Genomic DNA, 21,768 nt, shown 5'->3' with positions numbered 1-21,768 from the left:
TAAGGTGCAGAGAACAATGGCTCAAGTGGGCACAACTTTGCACCTTTAGTGTTCCAGCACTTGGGCCCCTGCTCACCCTAAATGCATCTGACAGATACTCCCCATACCCTGAGTTTGAGTTCCAGTGTATTTAGGAAGACCTCTGATGAAGCGCCCAATAGCGCGAAACGCGTCAGGAGGGTGTGGCTAACAACAGGTAGGCAGACTGGGGGGGAGACACTGCTTTGTGGTGTGTGTGAATTGAATATTGACATGTTATTTTTTGTGGTTTATATGCACCAATAAATGTTTTTAAGCGAGAAACTGTGCATGTCTTTGATATTTACTTTGGTTTAATTGGGCCTGTGCACAGGACTCGCTGTATAGACAGCAGCTACCCCATAATTGATTTTGTTTTACTATTTAGGAAGACTGCCTCAGCTGAATGTTAATGATTATTGCTTTGAAGTCAGACACATTAAAAATCATTCATATTTAATGATGGAGCAATTTAAAGATGAGCATACAGGAATTCAAAGAGAATCTTTAAACAGTAAAAAGCAGTCCAGGTCCTGATTATTGATAACAATGTTCAAATTAACAAGCAATACCAAGGTATTCAGAATTAAAAAATCAGAGTGAAAATTAATATTTTAAGTAGCATTGGGGGAGCGGCATCAAAATGCTCAAACATTGCCTTGCTTGGGCCTTGGGGTTTGTGCAAGGGTTTGGCATCTGTAAATCAATCGTTGGAGCAGCGCACTCCTGGGTCTTTCAAAGAAATCGCTTGTTTCCAGATCAAAGGTAAAAAAAAGTTATGTACTTTATTTTAACATCCAATTAATTAAAGATAGACAGATTTGTTAGGCATCTGTCACTTGGAAATAAATACTGCCACGACTTTCTAAGTTTCTGTTTGATTTTCCTGTCTAAAAAGGTGTTTTTTGAAGTACAAATACTTTACCAATTTAATGACAAAGTTGTTTTTTGGCAAAATATTAGAATTCTTTTTAAAAAGTGAATATTAATAATTAGCCTTGTAGCCTCAACTTATATTACAGGCCAGCCTCATTTTCTGCTGGATAATTTGTGACGACCCCTAAGCTTAGCTTCTCAACAGCTGCACTGAGCATGTGACACTTTTCAAGATGGTGGCCCCCTGTGACAAGTTTGAAGTCCTGGATCATTGCTGCTATTGACAAGCTAAAACTTTAGTCTGGTGCAATAAGTTCAGTATATAAAATATGGCATTTTTAGCCAGTCATTTTTAGGGTTTAGCTCTCCTTTAAACATAGACTGTTGGAGCATCTTTAAATACATTGAAGTGCTTGGATGAAGGACCTGTTAAACTCCACATCTGTTAGTACTTCAAAATCAGGGTTCCCCAATCACCAGGCCGAGACAGTCTTGAACTGGGGCGCCGAGTCTAGGGGACAAGATCCCCAGGCCAAAAAAGGTTGGGGACCACTGTTCTAAAGGATTTACCCAGGAGTACCGTATATACTCGAGTATAAGCCGTGTTTTTCAGCCCCCAAAATATGCTGAAAAACTCTACCTCGGCATATACTCGGGTCAAGCGCAAAAACGGTCGCCGGCGTCTAAGAATAGTCGCCGGCGTCCAAGAATAGTCGCCGGCGTCCAAGAATAGTCTCCAAGAATATTCGCCGGCGTCCAAGAATGGTCGCCGGTATCCAAAAACGAGACGCCAAGATCCAATGGGAGCAGAAACCCTCAATTTTTTGATTGAAACTTACCAGAAGCTGCTGCATTTCTCACCCTAGGCTTTTATTCGAGTCAATAAGCTTTCCCAGTTTTTGGAGGTAAAATTAGGTACCTCGGCTTATACTCGGGACGGCTTATACTCGAGTATATACGGTACATTGTTCTTCATCAAGACCTAGACCACAATTCTGTGCAGTCTTGCAGATCTGGAAACTGAAGCATGCACATAATGAACTGCCTCTTGCCTGCCAACATCATCCCTGACTTCCGGATTGCCCACCCTCCTGTGGAACACAGTGGCACATGTGCAGTACAACCGATATTGCCATGTTGATGAGCCGCTGCTACCTCTGTGATGTGGAAAATTAAGGCTTCAGTGCTTGTGTTGCCATAGACTGCCTACAAAACCCTCTATGGAAGCAGTTCATATAACTCAGGGTGACAATATGGGGATTAAAGATATAACAACTGACATATTCTTCTGTCAAACAGAAAGCAGCACTGTGACATTTGTGTTATAAATATCTGCTTTTAATTAATATTCCTATTACTATGACTCACCGCAGACCAAGAATAACTAGAGACACCAGACACATTTGGGCTCATTTATAAACACCGGGCAAATTTGCACCTGGGCAGTAACCCATAGCAACCAATCAGTGATTAGCTTCTTTCAGCCAGCTGCAGGTTGAGCACTGAAAGCCATCATCTGATTGGTTGCTATGGGTTACTGCCCAGGTGCAAATTTGCCCGGTGTTTATAAATGAGCCCCACTGTGTTCTACTGTTCAATTTACTTCTGAACAATGACAATGGCCTTTTCAGCATATTTATCCTCACCTTCCCATCCGATTATGAATATTGTTTTAATATTTTTATACTGTACACAAAGATATCTACAAAATAGTCAGGTAAGAGAATCTGAAATCCTGCAAATTATGCAGGATCTTGCTTCTGCAAAGAAATACAGTATAAAGGGGTACAGGTATGGGATCTATTAGCCAGAATGCTTCAAGCATTGTTTTCATATGTCCATAATTTAAAAATTAAGTTAAAAAAAAAATATTATTAATACAAAAAACACCAGCAGGATTGTTTTGCCATAAACAAAGATGTATGTGTAACATCACTTACAGGGTATAGGATCTGTTATCCAAAAAAAAGCTCTAAAATCCAGCATTGTCAAATGTCATAGATTTCTATATGATTTTCCTTTGTTCTGTAATAAATAAAATAGTACTTTGTTCTTGATGGTTATTAATCTGCATAAATCTGAAATAACGGCAAGAGAACAAAAAGGGTTTTCTAAGGAATAGTGCTCCACATTATGTCAAGTCTCCTTAGTCATTTGCAATATGAACAATAACTGATATGAATAAGGAACAACCTTAGTAAAGCACAGCCTATACACATGGCCGCCATTTGGAATTATGGGGCCCTGTACTAATAAGTTATTGGGGCAAGGGGCACACCTGGGCACTGCCAACAAGTAGAATGGGCCCCAATGAAAACTAAAAACCCACCAACAACTGCTATTATATCCCTGACCCATCCCAAACATGTTAATTATACTAAAACACCCCCCAAAATGTATCCAAACCCTACCAACTCTCCCATAAGCCCCTTATCATTCATGACCAGTGAATCAAATGTCTCTTGAGGTCTCCTCTGCTAAGGACACCTGACTACAGTACCCCATGTATCTCCCTGATGGCACTGCCTAAAAAATCTAATGTGATATAAATAAATGAATGTTCACGCATTTAGAGATTCTATGGAAGTCACTCATTTGTTTTTAATAAGTCATTGTCACAAAAAGAAATGAAGTGTTTTTAGTTTACTTGGCTTTTTTAAAAAAAATAGAAACACATTTTGTCATTTCAGTTCTTTACGTATTTAAAGGGGAACTATCGTGAAAATGAAAATTTAATATAAGCTTCAGCATACTGAAATGAGAAGCTTTCTAAATGCATTCAATTAAAAATTCTGTAATGTTTCTAAAATAATCAGGTTATTCTTCCCTATCCCTCTCTCAGCATCTGTTTCTCTTCATTCTCTCTTTATGCAGTAGTTGGGTGTCAGATATTCATTGACAGTTGCACCCAATATATCTTATAGGGGGGCTCCCTTTACTAGCAGATGTATTACAGCTCTCTCTATTAAAATCACCAGAAATCCTGTCTCTCTACATGCAGAATTTGTGACAAAGGCAGTTATTTTGTTTGATCTGGAATCAGTTAAAGAGATACTGACACCTGAAATTAAACTTTTTTTTACATCTATTATAATATTGGCTTTGCAAGCTACTTCTAACTTTGCCATAAAGTATTTGCATGATGCTTTTACATTATCTATCTGATCCCCCATGTTCCTGTATGAGGGGGCTGCCATATTTGTGCAGCAGGAGTCCGTTAGCATTAGAAACTGTAACTAACAGGCTGAGATGGGACAGTCAGGTTGGCAAAGTCAGAGTGTCAGAGAGTCAGGCTTAGGAACTTCAACTAACAATTATATACAAAAACAAACCTCTCAGCAAAAAATGATCAACATGACCTATAGGTAACATTTAATGTACATTCATATGCTAAAATTCATTTTTTAGTGTCAGTATCACTTTAAGCACTAATACATCTGCTAGGAAAGATATATTGGATCATTCACCTGACTCCCAACTGCTGCAAGAAGGCAGAATGAAGAGAAACAGATGCTGAGAGAGGATTTGTGAATATAAACTTGATTTCAGAAACAATGCAGAATATTTAATTGATGTATTTAGAAAGTTTCTTATTTCAGTATGAGGAAGCTGATATTACATTTTCATTTCCACAATATAGTTCCTCTTTCATTTCATTCCAGATGCCCCTTACACTTCCAGTTCTTCTAGCTGGATACTCCCTATTTTTATGATTTCACGAAATACAGAGTCCTTGATATTGCACGTAAGGTGACCGATATATTCATCTGGCAATATTACCATTGTGAAACTGTGCGGTGACAAATAATTTTACTCTCTTTGGAAGGACACAACTACATAAAGTACCTACTTGGACATCAAAATGGAAAGTATGATAAAATAAAGCCTAACTGTTGGGAAAGAATATTCCTGTTCCATATTAAGGAGAGCTGGAATGAACAAGAAATTTAAAGGAAAAGAGGGGTCAAATAAAAGGTATAGTACAGTGTATGTACCAGCCCAGCTACCTGCTTGGTCATTTGCATGGTAGTTGCACCACTGCAGAGAAAGAAGACAGAAATGAAAAAAAAAACCAAAGAAACAAGTGATCTGTGGGCTGGCCCGAAATCTATCAATCGGGTTCAGCTCGACACACACAGTTTGCGGGGTCAGGGGCAGGTTGAAAAGGAGACTTTACTGTACCAGCTTATCCTTCCAACAGGCTGTATTTATTAGGGATGCACTGAATCCACTATTTTGGATTCTGCCGAACCCCCGAATCCTTCTCGAAGGATTCAACCGAATACCGAAACGAATCTGAACCCTAATTTACATATGCAAATTAGGTGTGGGAAGGGGAAAACATTTTTTACTTCCTTGTTTTGTGACAAAAAGTCACGTGATTTCCCTCTCCGCCCCTAATTTGCATTTGCAAATTAGGATTCGGATTCGGTTCGGCTGGACACAAGGATTCGCCCGAATCCTGCTGAAAAAGGCCGAATCCCGAACCGAATCCTGGATTCGGTGCATCCCTAGTATTTATAGGTGCGCGCCTGCCCTGCACCTTTTGTGAAATTAGAGATGGCCTGGTCAGGTGAGAGTATATAAATAAAAGTGCGGGTCGACTTTTTGTCTACCCGCACTTTGCTAAAGGGAACAATGCAGAAGAATGGATGCAATAAAATGATAACCAATAGCTATATGAGGGTCAACCTGCACCCGACTGGCACTTCTATTTATAAACCCACTCATCTCTGACATCACAAAAGGGGTGGGGTAGGGCAGACATGCACCTATAAATAGTGGCTGCAGAAGTTGGCACAGAAAAGGTCACCGGCTCAACTCGCATCTGCCCAAAACCCACAGTGTGTCGAAGTGGGCCCTAATCCACACAACCCGCAGGTCCCATGGGTTTTGGGCTGGCCAGCACATCACTAACAAACAATGAAAAAGTAAAAAAAGAGATGATTAAAGGAATTATTCAGTGTAAAAATAAAAACTGGGTAAATAGATAGTATGTGCAAAATAAAACATGTTTCTAATATAGTTAGTTAGCTAAAAATGTAATGTATAAATGCTGGAGAGAGTACCGTATATACTCGTGTATAAGCCGACCCGAGTATAAGACGAGGTACCTAATTTTACCTACAAAAACTGGGAAAACTTATTGACTCTTGTATAAGCCTAGGGTGAGAAATGCAGCAGCTACTGGTAATTTTCCTCCCATGCTACATATGGAAAAACAAGCAGTCCTCTCCATATATATTTAAATAGCAATTCCATGCACTTTATTCTACACACAGCCCAAAAGACTGAGGCCAAAGCAGTGGCACAGACAGATTACACAGTGCTGGGAGTTGTAGTACATATAGGCCATAGGGTGAGGATGCCTGCTCCAGCAGTTCACAGCAAGGGAGAATACAGTAGGTGAATAACTTACATCCATGCAGTAGAGGAAAGGGAGGGAGGTGAGGGCACGGTGTAGGCTTTCCAGGAGATGACTGCAATGAATCCAGCAGAAAATCATTGGCTTATACGTTCCTTAGTAGATACACTTTTGTTGCCTGTCATTCCCTTTTTAATAAGGCAGCTCCCTTATTGCGCAGCATAAAGTGTTCCTTGCAGCTGCATTGACACTGCACAGCAACATGATGGGGCTTGCTGTTATTATTTGCCCTGCAGGGGTACGAGCCAAAACACGCAATCGAACAAGCTAAACGATCCGCCCTTCCCTGACGTGCGGCTGACGGCGGGACTGAGTGATGACAGACGTCGTCGTAGGCAGTCAATCACGGGTCGCTAAGGAGCGGCTCCTCGAGTAGAGGGCGGTGCTATAGGAGGCTGCTGTGCTAGGAGATGCGCATAATCAGGAAGTGTGCGAGTTGCCGGGGGAACGTCGCGTTGATCAACTAGGTACCGTAATGACTCTAGTATAAGCCGAGGTAGACTTTTTCAGTTTATTTTGGCTGCTGAAAAACTCGGCTTATACTCGAGTATATACGGTAACTGTTTAACATAATAGCCAGATCACTACTTCCTGCTTTGCAGCTCTCTTGGTTTCCACTGATTGGGTACCAGGCAGTAACCAATCAGTGACTTGAGGGGGGGGCACATGGGTCATAACTGTTTGATTTTGAATCTGTTCTGCATGCTGAGGATAAATTGCAAACTCACTGAACAGTTATGTCCCATGTGGCCCCGCCTGAAGTCATTGACTAACTCAGAGTTAGAGATCTGAAAAGCAGGAAGTTGTGTTCTGTTATGTTACACATCCAGTCACTCCAACTTTAATAGATGACATTTTTGGCTAACTAACTATATTAGAAACATTTTATATTTTGCACAGCCTATCTATTTACCCAGTTTTTTTTACACTGAACGGTCCCTAAAAGAAAGGAGAGCGGAGGAACAAGAGAACACAAGAAGCCTTAGATGTACCAAAAGAAGAAACAAAAAATGATCAAACAGAAGAGTAGGAAGGCTGGAATGAAAGTTTGGACAGATAGAGAAACCAATAGTGGCATCAATGCTGGCTCTTATAGTGTCACCTACTTGTTAAAAAGGTGATTGTCCACCTTGATTTTAGAATAGGCTTTGAAGTCATCTGGCATCAACATGATGGGTATCTGGACATGGCTGAGTTCACTGATCTGCGGGAAGAGAGACACAATAAAAAACAGCACGTTGATAAAAAATTTAATTTATCAAATATGAATAAATAAGCAACTTGGATTCAGAGTACCAAGCTGGCACTAGGGTTCCAATGTAACCTTTCTTTGTATAATAGATATAGAAAGAATAACAGCAATGTAATATACAGGTTTAGTTGCCGCCTGGTATCTTGAACAATTTCGATTACATATACATATACAGATGGGGTTGTTCACCTTTGAGATAACTTTTAGTATGATGTAGAGAGTGATATTCTGAGATAATTTGCAATTTGTTTTCATTTTTTATTTTTGAAGGTTTTTGAGTTATTTAGCTTTTTATTCAGCAGTTCTTCAATTTGCAGTTTAAGCAATCTGGTAACTAGGGCCCAAATTACCCTAGCAAACATGCATTGATTTGCATAAGAGACTGGAATATGAATAGGAGAGAGTCTGAATAGAAGGATCAGTAATAAAAATTAGCAATAACAATACATTTGTAGCCTAACAGAATATTTGTTTTTTCATAAGGGGACAGCGATGCCCATTTGAAAGCTGCAAAGAATCAGAAGAAAAATACAAATAACTATAAAACTATAAAAAATAAACAATGAAAACCAATTGAAAAGTTGCTTAGAATTGGTCGTTCTATAAGATAAGAAAAGAACCACCCCTTTAATAAAGATGCAATAACATCAGGTTCAATAGAATAAAAAGGCATTGACGTGTAAGCTGGTCACTGCATTGTTCCTTCTCTTCTGGGCTATATAAACAAAACATCAAAAATTGAAAGGGGTACATAGATTTGAAATCTTTTAATGCTTTGAGGGGGAAGGGGTGAGCATGTATAATGTGCATGTTAGTAAAATATAAATATACCTTACATTTATTTGACACATCAATGCCAAGAAGACAAACACATATGGTTTGTGATTTGTGTCATTAGCATCCAAACAAATTCAACCAGGACTATAAATTTAATATAGCGTTAAATTGCCAAAACCAAATATGTTTGATTTAGTGCATTTCTTGAAAAAGGGATATATTATACAATCATTTTAAAAATAGACAGCTTTCTACATCATGAAAAACACCTCTTTGTGTGCTTAGTGCTGCCTCGGACACTTACTCACTGTTATATACAGATATGGGACCTATTATCCAGAATGCTAGGTTTCCAGATCACGGGTCTTTCCATATCTTAAAACTACTAGAAAATTATGTCAACATTAAAAAAAAAACAATATGCTGGTTTTGCTTCCAATAAGGATTATTATATCTTATTATGGATCAATTACAAAATACTGTTTTATTATCACGGAGAAAAAGGAAATATTTTTTTAAAATTTGGATTATTTGATTATAATGGAGAAGGCCTTTCCATAATTTGGAACTTTCTGGATAACGCATTTCCAGATTCCATACCTGGACTATGAGGGTTCTAAGACAATCATTTTACACTGCCCCATCCCTTCATGGTAACTGAACTATTGCTAAGTTGACTACTGACAGAATCAACAGGCATTAACAGCTGTGCCAATGAAATTTTAATTAAACAAATTAAAACTCCCAGGGGAGTGGAAATGTTTTCTTATCTCTGTAATTTATTAGGTTAACAAGTTATATAAAAAATTGTTTAGAGCATGATGACCATGATATTTAACAAAGATGATTATTGCTTCGGAATTAAAGACAATACAAAGCTAGAGAGTCAAGGTATTTCTGTTACCCAGGGGGATAGAGCATCGTATTAAGAACCATACAAGTTATTTGTAGTAAATGGGTACAATTAGGGCTCTTACTCATGAGCGTTTTTACCTGCGCTCCCCTGCGTTCCGTTTTTTGGCGTTCAGCCGCAGGGGAGTGCAGAAATAGACGCATTTCATTATTTCAAATGGGGCTGTACTCACACAGGCGCATGTAGGTGCCGAACGCAGGTTGAGACGCAACATGCTGCATTTTTCCTGCGTTCGGCGCCTACACGTGCCTGTGTGAGTACAGCCCCATTTGAAATAATGAAATGCGTCTATTCCTGCGCTCCCCTGCGGCTGAACGCCGAAAAACGGAACGCAGGGGAGCGCAGGTAAAAACGCTCATGAGTAAGAGCCCTTAAGCTCACTATTTCTGCTTTTCTTCTGCAAACGATTCACAGCTTTCAAATGTTTTACAACCTGTTACCATCCCTTGGGTATATTTATCAAAGAGTAAAGTTAGAGATCGCCACATTCCTCTAGAGTGAAATTCCACCACTCCCCATTCATTTCTATGGAATTTTTAAAAGAGTATTTATCAATGGGTGAAAGTTCATCCTTTGATAAATACGCCTTTCAAAGTCCCATAAAAATGAATGGAGAGTGGCGGAATTTCACTCTAGCGGACTGTGGCGATCTCTAACTTCACTCTTTGATAAATACACCCCCATCACTTCCAGAGGTTGGATACATTTACTAGTAAAGACTCCTATAATAAAAGCAGCACGTAACTGCAGAGACCAATTTTTAGTTTTAGTTGACTGTAAAAGGCAAAAAGGATCTAAAGCCCTTAGTTGAAAAGGTCTGTTTTGCAGTCTCTTGCATGATTCAGTATTGCCGCACTAGTGATATCCACAAGAGTGAATCGGGAGTTCAACAGTGGAACAGAAGGTGACCTAGAGGGCTACTAGAGAACATGAGAGCCTTCTCTGCTAAAGAGAACATCAAACTGGCAAGATTCCATCAATTAATCAGCACAACTGTTGCATTTTAATGTCTTCCGTATCAATCAGGTGCTCTTTTCTGTAACCCACGCTTCTATCCTTGTACTACTGCCCTTTTAACCCCAGTCTGTACAGTATAGTCCTTGCTTGGATCTCATCTCCACAACTAAAACAAGGGATAGATCACTAATCCCTTTTTGCTTCAAAAGAGGCATTTGATTTATATTTGAATGTCTGGTTTGAAGGCTGGTTAGTTGCATAAAAGAACATGCCCAATGCTGTTAACACTGAAGATCTGTGTCTCCAAAGATGCCCCAATAGCTCCCCATCTTCTTTTCTGCTGATTCACTTCACATGCTCTGTGCTGCTGTCACTTACTGAGCTTAGGGACCCACTCACAATATACAGTACACATAGAATAGAAATGTCACAATATAAGGCTGATTAGTAATTAATACAGATAATTACTACATGGCAGCAGAAACCAGTGCGACTAGCATCAGAATTTAACACCAGCTTATACTACAGGCCAACCTAATTTTCTGCTTGATAATTTGAGATGACCCCTAAACTTAGCTTCTCAACAGCTGCTCTGAGCCCACTGAGCATGTGAGTGTCACAGACACTTTCCAAAATGATCACCCTCCTCTGACAAGTTTGAAGTCTTGGATCATTGTTGTTATTGAGAAGCTGAAACTTTAGGCTGGTGTAATAAGTTCACTATATGAAATATGGCATTTATAGTAGGAATGCACCGAATCAAGGTTTCGGTTCGGGATTCTGCCTTTTTCAGCAGGATTCGGGTTTGGCCGAACCAAACCCGAATTTGCATATGCAAATTAGAAGCAGAGAGGGAATTGACTTTTTGTCAGAAAACAAGGAAGTAAAAATGCTTTTCCCTAATTTGCATATGCAAATTAGGGTTCCGATTCGGTTCGGTATTCGGCCGAATCTTTCGTGAAGGATTCGGGGGTTCAGCCAAATCCAAAACAGTGGATTCGGTGCATCCCTAATTAATAGTCATATAAATTTTTAGGGTTTGGTTCTCCTTTAAAGGTTTCAATATTCATTATGATATACATGATTACATGTATAAAGAAGGAGGCACTGGAAATACAGGGAAATAAACTTTTAAACATTTAATCACTGTATACGTAAACCTCTGCATGCTCTATAATGCACCTGTAAGGGATTTGCTTATTTTTTATTACACACACACAAGTTCTATAATCAACCTTATTTCAATTTATCTTTGATCCTGGTGACAGAAGCGAAGAGAACATTACTGGATGTTTTTCTTATCTATATCAAGGAAACCACTTGAAGTCTGCACGGAGCTCTACTATGAGATTAAATGATGTTAATTTTTTTAAAGATGTGGAGTGATCTGGGCCAAAAAAACACTTACTTAAACTACGATCAAATTTCACTTGCACTCTATATAATGAATCAACCAGATTAAATCAGATTAGATTAGATTGGGACACAGCCTAAATTTAACATTGTTGCAAACTTTAAAAATATAATAAGAACAAAGTCTGCAAATGAGTTTTATCAAGTGCACTCGATTTTTGATCTTTGATAAATGTAAGTATAAATGATAAATAAACTACTGACAAAGCAATGAAAATAATTAGAACCAGAGCTCTTCCCCTGGCATGAAAATGAAATCTCGGCATAAAAATGTCGCTGGAAGATACAGTGACCGAACAAGAACGGAAACACAATTTGTTTTAATTAAAACAATAAATGAAAGGGATCTGTTCTTTGAACAAAAGATAGTGGTGCCAGCAGGGGAAGTCTCTTCTACTTGTGCCAGAGGTTCTCAGATGTAGAATAACAAGCCAAAGGCCCTAGATTATTCTATTATTCCCTGCCGGCTAGCTTTGAAATCTAACAATGCAGCAAATATTAAAAGAGGCATCTGCTAAAACACTTTTTCCACTCAACATACAGGTCTTCTCCATCTGTATTCCCCAAGGACACTGTATGATATACGTTTTCTACATATTAAGGGAACAATAACTTTTCTAATGCCACAGTTGGGCCCCTAGCCTAGGAAGTAGGGCCTCTATACTCCCAAAATGCATCTTTATAATGGAAATATTAAAATATTAAAGCATAATTATATTCCATTTCTATATCCCCCTTTGTAGTAATGTTAAAGGCTCATCTTGCAGTTTTAACATTGCCTAGGCAGCCATTGCCTTCCCACAGTCTACTTCTTATATTTTGGTTTTACAGCAGCCAGAAACGGGCATCGCTTAGTAGCGTGGTATGATATGAATTCAAATGAAACCATAAATGATGCCTTAGCAGGGACCCCTCATAACCTGTGACGACAGATACCCTAAATCTCATAGTAGTGGAATATAGTCAGCTCTCACCAAACTTTTCAGACTCAAAAAAAGATGAATAATGTTTCGTGTTCACTCCAGCAGGCAACAACAAGGCAAGAATCAGCATGGCACCATCCACAATTTCCATTTAAATTTTAAAAAGCCTTAAAGGACATGGAAAGGCAAAAAATACAATCCCATTTTTACTTTCTTTAATGAAAAAGAAACCTATCTCCAATATACTTTATTTAAAAAATGTGTAACGTTTTTATAAGAAACCTGACTGTATGCAGTGAAATTCTCCCTTCATTTACTGCTTTGGATAGGAATTGTCAGACGGTCCCTAACTGCTGAGCAGGGAAACAATCATACTTATGAACAGCAGAGGGAGCCCCCACCTTACTTACCAGCCATGCAGAACTCAAGCAGCTTTGTTTATGACGATCCCTAAGCAGCCCAGACCACACTGAGCATGTGCACAGTCTTAGTCTTGCAAAGATGTTTAACAAAGTTACAAGATGACAGCCCCCTGTGGCCAACTTTGAAAGCATAAATCATTTGTTTGATTGGGCTTTGTGGTGCAGTAAGTTCATGTTTATGTTTAGTATACAAAATACAGCATTTCTAGCCTTATTCTATTTTAGACTTTCCTTGTCCTTTAAGCTTGAAAAAAGGCCTATATTGGGGCCTAAAATATTGCATGTCAGAAATCTAAAAGCCATGTGAAGGAAATAAAAGTTTTTTAAAATGGAAATGGAAATTGTGGATGGTGCCATACTGATTCTTACCCTAAATATTATGCCAGCAGAGATATTCCCTGCACTCATCGTTATATTCCTGGAAAATGTTAGTGTATAGTGACCCTTTAACCCACCAGGACTAAGTGTTATTTGAGGAGCTAATAAGCGAAGGCAGGGGACGACAAAAACAATTCTTAAAACCTTTAAAGAAACATTTACAGAAAGAGACTTTTCATTTCCATCAAATATCATTACCGGTATATTTTAAGGTCTGTGTGCACCTTCCAGACTATCATAGCAGATGTTGTACCTTTTCCCACAAGTCACCCACCCATCTCCTTAAAGCTCAGCACTGGTTATGAAACTGCCCAACCTTTATCATGCTTGTTTAAAAACAAGAATGATAAAAAATGCAGCCAACACCATCATACAGATCCATCTGTAGATGCTCTGCTTGGAGCTGCACCAGCGATATAATTTGATTTATAACATTGTATACAAGGATTTTATTGTATCTGAACAACTACTGGTTCGTTGACACTGGTAACTGTAGTGGTCACTTTTTCAGTTAAATCTCAATTCACAATAAGCTTGGGGGAGAAAAAACGTGCTGTGATTCTGCAGCTGAGATTTTTAAAATGGATGTGACATAGATAATAACATGCTCGAGGATGCTTTGCTCCATTAAACTCAGTGGCAGCTGGGTAGAACAGCTGAAAGTAGTCAAGCTGGTTTAAAGTTGCAACCACCTGCCATTCCCTGCATCAGCTGCAGTCATTGCACCATATCGAATGAGCGCAACAACCTCATAGGGAATAATGAAAACAGACTGCAAACAATGAATAACCCCATTCAAGGGGCAAATTCACTAACCTCCGAAAATTCGCCAGCGACAGCTTCGCTCACAGCGCAACACTTCGCCTGGCGTAGATTCGCCAGGACAATGCTAATTCACTAAAATCCGAAGTTGCATCCAGGCCGCCGAACGCTGGCGAAGTTGCACTAGCGTTACTGTGCCAAGCGAAGCAAGTCTGACGCAAGAAGTAACGTTCAATAAAATCCGCATCTTAGTGAATTTGCGTAGTTATATCCATTCGCCAGAGCGCAAATTCGCCAGGCGTTAGGGAGCAAAGTACCACTAGAGTCTATCTCCTTTGCTAGCGAAGTTACACCGGCAACCGTTAGTAAATCGTCGAAGACCGAAATGACGTCACGCTGGCAAATTTTTTGCCTGTTCTTGCACTGTTAGTAGTAGCAAGAAAAGGCGGAAATTATATTCCCGCACGGATATAACTACCACTAAAGATGGCCATACACGGGCAGATAAAGCTGATAATATCGGTCCTTTAGTCCAATTCGGCAGCTTATCTGCCCGTGTATGGGGGCTTCCGATGGGTCTTCCCGATCGATATCTGGCCACGACCATGACCATCTGAAAAACTGTATATCAAGGCAATTTGTTGAACCACTGACAAATGAAGGAAAATTACCTATGTTAACACAATTTATACTTTGCAGTTTTTGTCAGCCTACGGGGAAGCTGCAAAGCGTCCCCACCATTGGGGCATCAAATGGATATTGCCATGTTACAAATTGACAGCTGCTTGAAACACCTTTGCAGGAGCTCACTCGGCTTACTGCCGCTGCAGGCAAAGTTTGGGCAATTTTGGAAGTTTCTAAAAAATGTAAAAATGTAAAAAATTTAAAAAGTTCTTGGACTTACGCACCTATATTAAACATAAGCCTTAAAAGTTTGGTTATGGTAAATAGGTGAATAAATCGACCTATTAACATTATTTTTTTTAATACAGGTATGGGATCTGTTATCCAGGATAACGGATCAACTAGAACATCATGTAAACATTAAATAAACCCAATAGTCTGGGTTTGCTTCCACTAAGGATTAATTATATCTTAGTTTAGATCAAGTACAAGGTACTGTTTTATTACAGAGAAAAGGGAAATCATCTTTTAACATTTTAAATATTTGGATAAAGTGGAGTCTATGGGAGACGACCTTTTCATTAGTCTGAACTTTCTGGATAAGAGTTTTCCAGATAATGTACTGAATGTATATTGAATTCTCCTAAGGGAAAACCTTGTGTGTTTGGAAAGAGCGTCCACCTGACTTGAGCAGTACTCATCCCTAGCAACCGGAAGATTTCTTGTGAAAAAGAAGGCTATGTAAGTATCAGCCAAAGAGAGGGGTACACCCCACTCTCCCCTCTGCGTCATGCTGGATTTAATTGCAAGTGTCTGTTGATGGGTTCCCAAGTATGACCTAAGGGCCACCCCATTGGGTGCCTGTATAGAAAATGGGCCATAGGAAATACACTGCACAATGGTAAAATAAAAATATTGATTAGAGCCAATATTTAGCACATATCATGTTTATGCTAGATAAGCCTTCTGATCTTTATTCTTTGGCCGGTGTAGACCAACCAGTAAAGCACTAAAATACATCAAAGCCCCTCTCAAAGTGGAAAACAAAATGTTTTCCATGTAAATAAATATATCCCCGTACCTGGCTATTCGAAAATTATATACAATGCTTACCTTGGCTTTAAAAACACATTTGCTGCAGATGGAAAAAGCAGAAAGTGCAGGTACATACATGCAGCCCTCACAGGAATAGCAGATAAAAATACTAGCAGATAAACAGACACTGGATAATAAACAGGAAATGACAGAATATAAGCATGATGCCATAGGCTAAAGAACTACTTGAGGACAAATAATGTATATGGACAGGTGTACAGGGTAGAGTCCTGCAGCGGGTCGGGTACCCGCTGGTTACAAGCAAAAAAGCAGGTACCCTGCGGGATGAGGGTGGGATTTTCAGGTGCGGGTATACAGGTCCGGACTGAGAATTAAAATAGGCCCTGGCATTTCAGGTACACAGAGGCCCAAACAGCCCCCACCAGCCCACTAAATACTGACTTTCTATGGGACCTTCTAGCAGCCACTCTGGCATTTGCCAGAACCCACAGATTGCCAGTCCGGGCCTGCGGGTATAGATATTTTACTCCTTTTAAAATTTTACAAAATCTTTTTCTGTCCCACCCACTTCTAATGATGTCACTTCCAGTTTGCAGCAACATCACTTCCTGTTTAATGGTAGTCGGGGGGTTGAAGATCGGGTTACGGATAAGGCTGTTGCGAGTTGGGGTCGGGTAGAAGATCAAAGTGGGTAAATATGCAGGTTGCAGTTCTGGTCATGGTCTGTGGGTTTTTATAAATTGGTTTCACGCAGGGCCACTAGTGTTTGGAGCCAATAACCCCTGTATAATAGTGATGTATGGGTCTACTAAAATTCAACCAGCACCCGGCTCGCTTCCTTCTTTATATACCCTGTCCCGTCCCACTGTGACATCACATAATAGGATGGGGCCTGCGCGAGAATATAAAAGGGAGCACATGGCAGAAGAAGTGGGGCAGTAAACGGAGGGATGGACAGAGGCTAAAGTTAAGCCAGAACACACTGTAATGAGAACTTGGTTATTACAACCTTGCCCTACCTTGGAAGGCCACACAACTTCAACAGAGATCAGGGCATTCCACTTCACAAGCTACAGATTTTATTTTCAGCTCTTGACTAAAGAAAAGCAACTATGAATGCCAGAATAGGGTCCATAATGTAAGAGTTTTTTAATCCCCCAAGACATGAATGAAACTTTTTTTTAACTCTTTACAATTTTTTTAATAATTTTATATCACTTAAATCATCAAAATTTGCATCCCCTTGGGATACTGGCAGGTGGGGGGCTAGGGGCCCATTTATTGAAGTTCGAATTTTTGTTTTGAAAACAGAATTAAATTATTTTTCTCTAAAACCATGACTGCCATGAAAGTTATTAAAAGACTCAAAGTACGAATGGAAAAAAAAACGTGTTAAAAAATACAAAAATCTCTTCCAGTTTTTGAGACAATTACTAGTGAAAAAAATCAAAAACATCTAGAACTTTGAAAGGCTAATAAAAGGTCCATTAGTATAAGTGCAGCACAACGGCTTGTTGCTCTTGTCTATTTTATGCTCTAAGAAAGTGGTTGATAAATTTGTTTCTGGTATTGGTAATAAATATAATATACATTGGGCTCCCAAATAGCCAGTTACAATCCTTCTGTGGAAACCCCAGGTGCTTAGATGGCTCTCCACACCATTAAGAGCAACAGCAGAAGAAAAAGAAAGATAAAAGAAAGGAAAGGATGATACACCTCCACCCATTGTAGAAGAAGAATGTGAGCTTGAGTAATAGTCCAGGAAATGGGATTCATTATCCAGAAACCAGTTATCCAGAAAGCTCCGAATAACGTGAAGGCCATTTCTCATAGACTACATTTTAATCAAATAATTGAAATTTAAAAAATGTTTTCCTTTTTTGTCTCTGTAATAATAAAACAGTGCCTTGTACTTGATCCCAGCTAAGACATAATTAATCCTTATTGGATGAAAAACAATCCTATTGGGTTTAATTCATGTTTAAATTCTATTTTAGTAGGCTTATGGTATGGAGATCCAAATTACATAAAGATCCCTTAGCTGGAAACCCCAGGTCCCAAGCATTCTGGATAAGAGGTACCACGGCTATATTTGAATAGTGAAATATGCCGACTTCTTCTACAGAAAGACAAGAGAATCAATGCTTTTCTCCTCAAACGCACAACTGTGCCAATCTAGAAACAGCTGGATCTCGGCTGGTGGGTTTTTTTTTTCATGCAAAGTGATTAATTACATTTTTTGAACTGTAATTACACTAATTAGAAACACAAATAATCTTCGGTATCACAGAGGTAAAAAGTCTGTTTTACCACATTCAAAATCTTGGAAAATTATTATGGCTGTGGAAACGAGTCAAAACTTGACAGGTTAATTATTTGGAGCCCTTTATAGAATATCTGAGATTATAAAAAAATAAAAGCGGAAAAAAAAAAAAAAGAAAATCTTATATATTTTACACACAGGGCTCTAATTTTCGACTGCATTCATAGTCAATTACGAGCAGAACAATTTCTGTACTATAAAGGGAGATATACACCAGTGTTAAACTAGATTTTAATGGATAAGGGAAGACTAGGAGATTTGTCACCCCACTATTAGGGTCTGGCCACACGGGCAGACGACAAATCTCCCCTTCTTTGCGTCGACTAATCTCCCCGATCTGCCTGCCGCCGGCTAAAATGAAAATCGCCTGGGGGCAGGCACTCAGAGCTCTTCCTTTTCTGAAGTCGCCCGAAGTTTCCTCGTGAGGCAATTACGGGCGACTTCGGAAAACAAAGTACTCTGAGTGCCTGCCCCCAGGCGATTTTCATTTTAGCCGGTGGAAGGCAGTTTGGGGAGATTAGGCGACGCAAAGAATAGGAGATTTGTCGCTTGCCGACTAATCTCCCCGTATCTGCCCGTGTGGCCAGACCCTTACTCTCCTCTAGCCAGGGCGAATAATTTCCTCTAAATGCTTCTCCAGAGGCAAAAATGTGAATCACTGCTGGGAAAACATTTCCAAAGTAGCCCCAAGTTTCCTCGCAAGAAAACGTCAGGCATCTTCGCTCCGCATATGTTTCCCCAGCGGTGATTTGTATTTTAGCCTCTGGGGAAGCATTCGGAAGAGATTAGTTGACCCGGTTCAAAAAGATTAATTGCGGGGCGACTAATCTCCTAGTTTGTAGTCTTGTGTTTCAATTACTACTGCATATTGTTTTAATTAAAAAAAAATTATCTGTAAGCCTGAGACACACCTAGCAACTGGGAAGGGGTAACCAATTATCTCTTTTCATGCAAGCACTCCTGATTACAGGAAACGAGAAGTGCATTACGGATAAAAACAAAATAATTATTTTTTACATTTTAATTTTTTTTAATTAAATAGACAAGACATTTTCAATCAAAAACATATTTATTTTACTTATTGAAAGCACAAATATATATTGTCCCTTTAACAATTAGGGTTCATACAGACGAGAGGTTCTTCTTGTGTTCCCCAGAGGTCAGTTTTAAAACGTTTAGGAGTGCAGGAATAAACCCTGCTTATTCATTTAAAGGCACCAAACACAGGTGGAACACAATATTCCACTGAGGAAGGGGGTGGGAACCCCAGAAACTTTTGGTTGTTATGCACACGGTAATACTTGGAGGTATTTGTACAATTCATTTATAAGAGTGCGTTCTATTTTTGCTATTTTGAATATTCACACACTGAAGAGGCTGCATACGCAAATGAATAAACAAATATGCTCTTTAAAATCCATGTTTTAAAATGTACTTTATTTCATTTGCATGAGCAACTTCTTAAGGGTGCTGCTCTGTAAACTGTTCTAAATTGCTGCATTAGTTGATACATTTCATATGTTTGGTGATGCTGAGTTTCTTCTAAATTTCATTAAAGGCAGCCATAAGACTTGATACAATAGTTGCTAATATTCCACAGATGCTGCTGAGAAATGGATCAACTCATGGAGCAAATTGTAACAGTTCAGAATTAGGGATGAGCGAATTTTTTCACCTTGTTTTGCCGCAGAAATGACGTCCATAGACTTGTATGGCGTTGTGCGTCAAAAAAAAGGACGCGCATCAAAAAAATTTTGCCGCACAACACAATGTTTTTGATGCCCATAGACTTTAATGGGTGTCGGCGACATTTCGCCGGCAGCAAATTTTTGGCAAAACGAAACGGGACAAATTCGCCCATCCCTATTCAGAATCTGCACCTGGATCATTCGACTGCCAAGACAGAAAAATAAAACTTTAGGAACATAAAACTTTAAACTTCAATTTTGGAAAACTTAATAAAAAATGTCTGAAAACAACTGAACCAAAAAAAATGATTGGAAGGTGAACAACCCCTTACCTTAAAGTAGCCTTAGTTTTATGGCAGCCACAAGATCAAAGACACTAACCCCCATATGTTATATAAGGCATTAATTTTCCTAGGAGCTGTAACCCATAGCAACCAATAAGATGTTTGCATTTAAACAGGCGACCAATAAATGCTACCTGCTGATTGGTTGCTATTGGTTACTGCCCCTGGGCAAACTTAGTGCCTTTTATTACATAACCCCCTAAGGGGCATTTATTATGCAGTGTAAAGGCAGGATAATACACCTCACATGGACACACTTAAAAAAACGGCATAAAATGTTTACGAATTTTTCCTTATTTGACTTCAACCAGAAGCAATGTAAAATAACAGCGTCAAATCTGGCGTCCGCATGTTATAAAATTACACACACCGTCGCCATTTATTTTACACAGCTTTTAACAAAGTTTTTTGGCAAATTTTGTTTAATACAGTATAATAAATAAACGCTATGTGTGCTGTGCTCTTACAGTAAGAACACATTTGCCTCTTTGAGCGTATTAAAACACTCAAAGAGAATAAAGTTGTATCTCTGTGGTCATTTTTCTTTCCATCCCTATTCCCGTCACATTTTGACACAGAACAGCACAATATTCACCAACAGGAAATAAATTCTCTGGCACATTGTCAAGCAATATAATGCGGGCAATACTCTCTCGCCAGGGATCGCATGTTTTCTCCTTGTCATTTGACAAGAACAGTAATTTAAAGGACATCACACCACATAGAGCACTGATATGAGATAATGAGACCTGTGGGGCAAACAGAAATAAGCCTCGCATTTAGTTATTCACTTCATTTTGATTAAACAATAGGATGCCAGGGGTCACAGGTGGTCCCCTAAAATTATTAATGGATTTTACTCAGCCCAAAAGGTCTATATCCTCTTCAATAAGTGACTTTTGGATAGTATTTAGCCAAAGAACATACGTTTCTTAATCACTGTTGAGGATGCAGAATCTTTGGCCTTATTGTTAGTGACATGGTTATATAGGTTATATATAGTGAAAAACACAATAGAGCATGGCAAGATGTTGGTATAGGAAGATGAATGGTGGGCAGATTAGGGGCAAAATGGTGGCAGTGGAAAGAACAGAGTGGAAGGAGATAAAGGGGGGCTGAGAAAATCAAGAAGAGTCTGTATTATAAAATAAGTCCATCGATCTATTCCAGAGATTGGGACACTTGTTTGCCCACTAGATTATGAATAAAAATCACATGAAGCACATACTATTGTGGGTTGTTAGCTTATCCATGCGTATTTTGGTGTGTATCTCTTTAATCCATTTATTTAATCAGGGGGGGATTCTCTCCAGAACCTGGGGGTACCTGTTCCAAGGTGGGAGGTTAGTCTTATGAATATATTAAGCTTCTTTAGAGCTTCATTGAGGCCCATGGGGAATCCTTAATCCCCATACATATCTCCTGACTGATCATATCATAAAATGGTGAGTCTATGGGGCCCGTTTATGATTGGCCGAGCTTTTGCGCTCAGTCACCATAAAGGAAACCCCAGGTGAGTTAACGTTTCGTGTGTTTCTTGACAAAAAACATCTGCAATCTTGGTAAGTTTGCCCAAAGTTTGCCGGGCTTTTGTAACAAAGAACGACTGTCTGATCA

At 39.2% G+C, this 21,768-nt stretch overlaps 1 protein-coding gene across 4 annotated transcripts in view; it reads right to left on the bottom strand.

Annotated features, from left to right (window-relative positions):
• pip4k2a.S (phosphatidylinositol-5-phosphate 4-kinase S homeolog, type II, alpha) overlaps nucleotides 1-21,768 on the bottom strand; it is a 93,184-nt gene that overhangs the window by 24,423 nt on the left and 46,993 nt on the right. For all 4 annotated transcript variants that reach the window (XM_018269098.2, XM_018269097.2, XM_018269099.2 and 1 more), the window contains exon 3: nucleotides 7,426-7,523. In XM_018269098.2, coding sequence (XP_018124587.1) covers nucleotides 7,426-7,523 — 98 coding nt within the window. The remainder of the gene's footprint in view (nucleotides 1-7,425; nucleotides 7,524-21,768) is intronic.

This window comes from Xenopus laevis, chromosome 6S (genome assembly GCF_017654675.1).
Source record: "Xenopus laevis strain J_2021 chromosome 6S, Xenopus_laevis_v10.1, whole genome shotgun sequence".
NCBI lineage: Eukaryota > Metazoa > Chordata > Amphibia > Anura > Pipidae > Xenopus > Xenopus laevis.
This window is presented reverse-complemented; position numbering and strand designations above follow the sequence as displayed.